This window comes from Etheostoma cragini, chromosome 12 (assembly GCF_013103735.1).
Source record: "Etheostoma cragini isolate CJK2018 chromosome 12, CSU_Ecrag_1.0, whole genome shotgun sequence".
Classification (NCBI taxonomy): Eukaryota; Metazoa; Chordata; class Actinopteri; order Perciformes; family Percidae; genus Etheostoma; species Etheostoma cragini.
The window spans coordinates 6,905,557-6,913,177 of NC_048418.1; the positions used below are offsets into that span (position 1 = coordinate 6,905,557).

Sequence of the window (7,621 nt, forward strand, 5' to 3'; positions counted from 1 at the left end):
TATATACACACACACACACACACACACACACACAGCATCCCTGGTTTACCTACTTGGTTACTACAATCGGAAGCGCCTTTGCTTGTTGACTGAGTGATTGTTACTGTGGGTTGTTTACAATTGTTTTCTCTGAACAGTAGCAGTGTCACTGTTTTACCTGGTGTACTCTCTCATTAAGAAAAGCACATGCTGTTCTGTTTTCAGTGTTTCCCCTCTCTCTGGGACTTGATAGGAGATCCGCCTAAATCTTAGTCAGCTGCTTGTTTGGAGCAATGAAGAAGAGTACACGTTTTAGAAGTGAACATTCTGTTTGCAAATGTGAATATTTTGTGGTTTTCTTAGATCTCCATGCTAATAAACAGAATACTTTGGGGTTTTATATTATTGCTCAGACTAGACAAGACATTTGAATGTGGCTTTATAGAGAAATTGTGATGTGCATGTTTTTTTTGTATTTTCTAACATTTTATGGACCAAGCCGATTAATCAAGATATAAAAATAACTGTTTTTTGCTGCCCTAATTGAAACAATAGCAGTGTGCCATCCAATATGTCATAGGCTCCCATTGTGTCCAAAAATGACTTAACAGCTTATACAGACATACTGCTAACTTAACTTGTCAAACTGACTATGTTGGACTAGACTAATAATAGCTTTTCTTTACTTTACTTTAACTTACTTTACTTTTTTTTCTTTTACTCAGTACCTTTGAACAGCCCTGCTAATGTTTGTAACCCTGAATAGACTCGTGTTTTGACTTATTTTCCATGTTCACATCCATAAATAGCAGCTACTACACCCCCCAGCCCTCAGCATGCAGCCATTGGATGGTTTGTTTCCTCGTATTCTTCACAAAAAACATGAGGAATCATTGGAATGTTAATTACTCTGCAGGGGAAAGAAAAAGAGCTTCTTTTTTGTGCTCAGCTGGTTTGCAAACGAAAGTACGATTGCAGTTCACATTTGTACACTTCATTAAACATGAGTTTGTAAGATAATCACCAGATGTAATTAGCCTAAACAAACTCGTGCCCTGAAACCGGCTCGACCAGCAGCTCTAGACAGGAAAGACCTCTCATTCCTCCAGTTCAAAAGACGGATCATTTGACTGTGTACACTTGTTCTCTCGAACAGAAAATGAAACACATCATTGTTGCTTTGTTAGTAAATTGTTATTGCATTATTAATGTATTGATTTATATAACTTCTGGTCTTATGTTCCTGGGTTAGGAATGCTGCAACAAGTGCTGCTCTTTGGATGAAGCAACACAATGCATGACTTTTTGTTGCTCTCTTAGGGTCTTGATCTATGCATTTAATAGTGTACCACAGTGTGATACATATTTAAACCAACTTGCCTTTTTTCATTGTGTCCACACAGAATGCATATCAACCCCCACTGCCAAACAATGAGAGGCACCCTGAAGAGAAAGTTTGCAGAGGTAGATGACAATCCCTGCTACTCCTCCTCTCCTCCGTCCTCCCTCTCCTCCCCTGCCTCTTCCGGATGGGAGTCTGATGGGGAAAGCGGCCCCTCTGACAACCAGGATTTCCCAACTCACAGTCCTTCCCCCACTGGTTTACCCAGTAAGTCTCCAAACCAATGACCACTGTTTTTTTTTCCTACTTTCAAATAATGCAAGCCTCCTTATCTGGGTTTATTTTTCCCATCAGTGTTTTATAGGAGTGTCTCTTATCAGCCTGCAGCAGCCCCGATATGAAAATGCTAAGCTTAGGGCTGTTCTACATAATGCACAGTGAAAATGACTCGCCTCCGGACTGTCCGGTTGGGTAGAAGATCATTTGCCTGAGCAGTAGGATGTTGTGGAATCAATTTGAATGCAAGATCCCTTTAAACAAGTCATATCTAATGTCTTATCAAGATATCACAAAGTGGTCAAGATACTCTCTCTTTTGTTGTGCAGCCTAAAACCTTATGTATAACAGTTTTAGGCTTGTTATCATGTAACCAAGTCACAATTGAGTCCTAGTGCCCCAGTGAAGAACTTTTTATACACACAGAGCAGCCGAGAAGAGCTTAGTCAGCTGGTCTCAGTTGTTTATTGACTTTTGGAGCTAGAGTTCAGCTCCAGTTATTTGTAAAGGTTAGACAATTTGTTGAAACCAATCAGTAAACTATTGAGGACTAAACTATCAGAAAGAGTCTATTCTGGTAAACCTCCAAGGAACAGCAGTTAGACCCTGGTTTACTTGTTTTCTCTCTTTACTGGTGATCTGTCCATTGCTGCAGTACATCCTTTGCTTGGTTTTTCCCCTTAACTTGTACAGTACAGTACAGAACTAAACTACTGACCCAAGCCACCGCAGTGAAGCACCTGTAGTGTGTCACCTAGTGGCCACTCAGAGATCTACAGAAGAAAAGCCTGCATCAAAGTTTAGGTTCTAATTTTATCAAGTGTCCAGGAATTCTTTTGAGGATTTATGCTGAACGTTAAATTAGGTCTACAAACACCCTCTCAGAGTAAGACTTTATGAAGCTTCCTACACTGATTTTTAGCAAAGAGATGGAATACATCTAGGAGAGAGTGTGACATCAATGTATTACAACACTTAGAAAGTAGAAATTACCATAACCTATTGTAGTTTTTCTCATAGTTTGGTAAAATATAATTGAAAAATCATGTAAATATCACTTCTGTTACATCATTGGGTCTTTAAAAATACACAACAACAATATGAAATATTTGTCATATATTAAAGCCCCATTATAATTTCTAATTAATATATAAAATATTAAAACCTAATATTAGATTTCACTTATTCAATCACATTGAGCCTTGGCATTTGGCCTGGCCATTAAGCAGGTGATATCCAGGGGAACATGATTGCCATTAAATAAAGGTTTTAGTTCACTCTCATTAAGGGCTCTTTAAATGACATAAAAAGTAATGGGTTTTGTCAAAACATCATGTTTTAATTATGCTTATTTTCATCAAGCCATTTCTGCCATCTCTTGGGTTGCGTTTACTCCTAGTCTTAAAAAACAAGACCAAAAATGCATCACTCCATGTAGGATTGTTTTTGTACTCTTGATAATTAGGGGCCTAGAACAGGACTGCTCTGACAGACATGATCATGTTTCACAAACTGTTGTTATGATAGCAACATGTGCTCACCTCAGAACTAGACCCGTCGGTGTCTCACTTTTTTTGATCTCTGTCTTTTTCTAACACCAGCAGTTCGGTCCATCCTGAAGAGGCCCAAGCTTGGAGGTGCACAAAACAACGTGTGCTTTGACCAAGTGATGGTGTTCAGTTTCCCACGCTGCCAAGGCTTCACCAGTGTGCCCAGTCGTGGAGGGGCCACCCTGGGCATGATGCAGAGGCACAGCACCTTTCAAAAATACACAGTGGCAGAGCATGCACAGGAGCGACGTAACAGACGCAGAGAGAGGCTCAGAGAAAGACGGAGAAAAGAAAAGCTTGAGGCATTGAAAAACAAAGTGAGTGCATTTCATTTCTACATTAGGTTGCATTGCTCGTCTACACGGCAGACTTCTTACTTTGCATGTTGTGCTGATTCCAGTTGATCACCAGTGGGGCCATTGACCAGAAAGAGGCACACAGGCTTACGGTGGATCAGATCCCAGATGAAGACAATGACATCCACATCAGTGATGCAGAGCTGGAGGATGGAGGTTTCCTTCAGCCGTACTCCTCCAAACAGCGGCAGGCTCTCCTCCTGGCAGCGGGGGTGAAGCGCATAGACAGGGAGGAGAAGAGGCAGCTTCACGCCCTGCGGATCTCCAGGGAGGCCTGTGGCTGTGACTGCCAAGGTTTTTGTGAGCCAGAGACCTGCGCATGCAGTCTGGCAGGAATCAAGTGCCAGGTACGACACTTTACATAAACAAACACCAATTCAACCTCCAACAGCATAAAGGCTAATTATATACCTGATTTGGTCTCGATGCGTTTGCACTTTTGCCATATGAATGCGTTTCATGTTTTATTTTTGCATCTGAAATGTGGACAACTTTGATTGTAAAATTCTAGTTTGAGATGATGAAGCATCTCATTTGGGTCCGCCAAATGTGTGTTGAAGCCATTTCACTATTTACTTTTAGTTAACCATTTCCATTGCTTTTAGTGAAAGAGATATTTTAATGATTTACTGTAAATATTAACGTTTAACTATTACAACCATTTATCCATTACATTTAGCTAACTATCAATTAGCCAAAACCGACATTCCTATCATATAATGAAAAATGTCTTAATAGATTTACACAAAAATGTGTTTTATAAAAATACATATTGTAATAATTTGTCCATCATTGTTTATTTAAGAAAAAAATAAAGTATAATAATGTCATTAATTACTATTATTAGTATTTTATTAGATTTTTGCAAAAAACACATTTTACCTGCACTTGTTTCTCAGTGATGGTTAACTTCAGGTCTTGGTGTCAATACTCTGTATTGTATTTAAGAACCCACAGTGCTGATTTCTTTTTACTTCTGTCTTTTACACACAGGAGGACCGCATCAACTTTCCATGTGGCTGCACCAAGGACGGCTGTGGAAACATTCAGGGACGCATCGAGTTCAACTCCAGACGTGTGCAGACTCATTATTTCCACACCATTATGAAACTTGAACTGGAGAGGCGACTGCAAGATGAAACACTTTGCCAAGAGGACCAGGCTAGACTTCCAGATGACCTTCAACAGGATGAGGACCAGGAAGAGGCCCATCCGGTGGAGAGTGCACAGGACAAGGGCTGCCCCTTTGGGTTCACCATGGAGGAAGATGGTCTTCCTCTCACCATGCCTGCCACACCTTCCTTTCATTTCACCCCAGAGCGGTTGGTAGTGGAGGAGAACAGCTGCAGCAGCGACTTGACCGACTCCTGTAGCTCCTCCTCTGACTCTGAGGCAGGAGGATGCCTTAATGGGAGTCAGAATCTCCCTGATGTTAATGAAGGGTTGTCACGTGCCCTCAGCATTTGTGACTCTGAAAATGATAACTACTCTACGTGCAGCCAACGGAGGCACATTGGAGAACCACTAATGCAGCACAACAGCAACTCTGCCACGTACAGCACACCTACTGACAGTATGGGACCACTTGCAGCCAACACATTCACAGACAATACGAGCAGGACCTCACTGACAGATTACCTCGATGAGAATGCAAACCAAGCTAGAGATTTCTTTGACAATGACTCTCTTGAGGGCTTCCCCAACACTCCCTCCCCCACTGTGGACTATTTTTCCAGCAGGTACATGGACCTGAGTCTGTCCTCTGACTCTGACATTGAGTTCTTTGACAGTGACTACACCTCTGGACCTCTGCACAGTTCCTTCAAAGTACAAAGACACCCAAACAGCTTTTGCCACCTGCAGCTGTTCAGCTCTGTTAATTTGCCACAGTACGAATCGAGCGCCTATCTACTAGAGTCTCTGATCGGCCTGACAGAGCCAGGCCCAGAGCAGGGTTATGAAGTCAGCAACTCCCAGCTTTTATAGGAAGGCATTCTAGTGAAATAACAAGCAACAGTGTACAATAATTAAATGTATAAAGCACTTCTTTTATGTATTTGTAAGAATATTTCAACGTACAAAGAATGAATGATCAAATATTTTATTATCTGAATATGTTTTATATTGCTTAAAAATAATTTTGCCTTTATTTCTGAGAAACCCCACTTTAGTAATTAATATATTATTATGCAGCCTTATTGTTTATTGAAAGTTAAGTCGTTTAAAGTAAAAGCTTATTTATTACAAAGGTCATAAAGGTAGAGGCAATAACTTGAAACAGTATTGCCCCAGTTTTCAACAGAAATATGCATATTTCCAGGTAGCTTGCCATGGTATAAGTAGGATAATCCACATTGGCACATGCAGTAATAAAAAAATAACACTCCTCTATTTCAACCTAGGAGTTGTGATTTATTTTCTACTGCCTGGCTGATTGTAGATTATCCAGTATATGCATGCACTACATGTTTAAAATATTTCCATCTTGGAGAAATACAATAAAACCTTTGCATTAATTTATTCATGGATTTCAAATGTGTTTAATGAGTCTTATTTGTCTACTCATACATCTCATACATCTCATACATCTACTCAACCAAAACTGGATGTTGCGAAGCCCCTGTGTAGGCTAATGGGACGAGCCCACAGGACGGGCCCTAGTGCATGCTGGTTACTGAGCGCGCTATAGACGTATGTGTGTGTGTGTGTGTATGTATGTCACTGTGCTTGGCTTGCAAATATTGCTCAGCTTGTCAGTCTTTACCAAAGATAGATTTTGCGCCTAGACTAGCTACAGTTGTCTCTTTGCATGATCAAATAGAGACTTGACATTGGACAAAATCTACATACATATATATACACCCATCAATCATCTTTGCATATCTATATATGACAAACATAGATTGCAACTGACTATCTCACAAAAAGTTTAAATCACGACTTTCTCTACCTCTCGCCCCACCACTGTCAATATGTATGCCCCTGATTAAACCTAAATATAAATTATATGAAAATATCACGTTTAACGCCTTAGCATAACCATTATTTCGTTACATACTCATTTTTTGTCATGTAACGTTATTAGGGGTGGCTTCATTAGCACAATTTTAATAGACTATACTACCAACGGTGGGATATAATTAAGCAGCTCTTCTAGCTACTATTTAAAATAATGGCAATCTACTAAAACGGTATGCGTTCTGCGCGTGCGCCGTGTGTGCGTTTGAGTCTGCGGTCGATACGTCGATACCAGCGATGTTCGATTGTTTTGGACTGCAAACAAGATGGCCGTTGACTGTCAACCGTAATCATTCTCAGACAGTTGTTATTTTCTGATATTATCTAATATTTAAAAGTTCCTGGCAGAAATGGGTTTATCGCAGAGTTCAGAAGTATCCGAAGGAGGAACCTATGGATACCATGTGCACGGCGTAAGGATACAATTATTCAGCTTTCTTCGAATTTGGACAGCTTGTACAGTAGCTTTAAATGAATGCTAACATACAGCTAGCTAGCTAAGTAGTTGCTACAGACCCACCAGAAAAACGTGATGAGCTGGCACTGTTTAACGTCACCACCTGTTATTTCAAGTTGACAAAATGCAACAGAAACTTCTACTTACTTGTGTAACATATATTAGGTTATAAATAAGCTTTAACCCAAGTTAGTGCCCTGTCTCAAATGAAGTATTATAACAGTCCATTGAGCTGTTACACTGCCCACGATTTGGTTTATCACAGTAGTTCGTAGCTAGCATACAATAGTAGCTAAATATTAGCTAACAGTTTAATTAGCGTTAATGGGTTTAATATAGAGCAAATGGTTTTCAGCGTGAGGGCAAATTAAAGATGAGGATTTTTTGTCGCTCTCTGATGAATCTCTATAACGGCCTCATAAAATGATTAGTCTGTTACTGATACTGATACATCGATCAAGATAGATCTAGCAATACTGACATTTGAACATTTTCGCGATTCAACACTGCTTCTCCCTGTTTAACATGATTGTTAATTTAATTGTTATTTAGTTTTGGACAAGCAATTTAAGACGATTTAACGATTAATTGAATAATCTCTCTCTCTCTCTCTCTCTCTCTCTCTCTCTCTCTCTCTCTCTCT

General features: G+C 39.9%; 2 protein-coding genes across 3 annotated transcripts in view; both read left to right on the plus strand.

Moving 5' to 3' along the window:
* csrnp1a (cysteine-serine-rich nuclear protein 1a) overlaps window positions 1-5,874 on the plus strand; it is a 7,274-nt gene extending 1,400 nt beyond the window's left edge. The window contains exons 2-5 of one of the 2 annotated variants that reach the window (XM_034888880.1): window positions 1,383-1,588; window positions 3,199-3,464; window positions 3,548-3,850; window positions 4,497-5,874. In XM_034888880.1, the coding sequence (XP_034744771.1) occupies window positions 1,384-1,588; window positions 3,199-3,464; window positions 3,548-3,850; window positions 4,497-5,489 (1,767 nt within the window). In that variant the 5' untranslated portion in view covers window position 1,383 and the 3' untranslated portion in view covers window positions 5,490-5,874. The remainder of the gene's footprint in view (window positions 1-1,382; window positions 1,589-3,198; window positions 3,465-3,547; window positions 3,851-4,496) is intronic. The other variant, XM_034888882.1, reaches the window with a different exon arrangement.
* An 852-nt stretch (window positions 5,875-6,726) lies between these two features.
* The window catches only part of gorasp1a (golgi reassembly stacking protein 1a), a 6,330-nt gene continuing 5,435 nt past the window's right edge, over window positions 6,727-7,621 (plus strand). Inside the window, 1 exon segment of the mRNA XM_034888883.1 lies at window positions 6,727-6,934. Within this exon segment, the coding sequence (XP_034744774.1) occupies window positions 6,872-6,934 (63 nt within the window). The 5' untranslated portion in view covers window positions 6,727-6,871.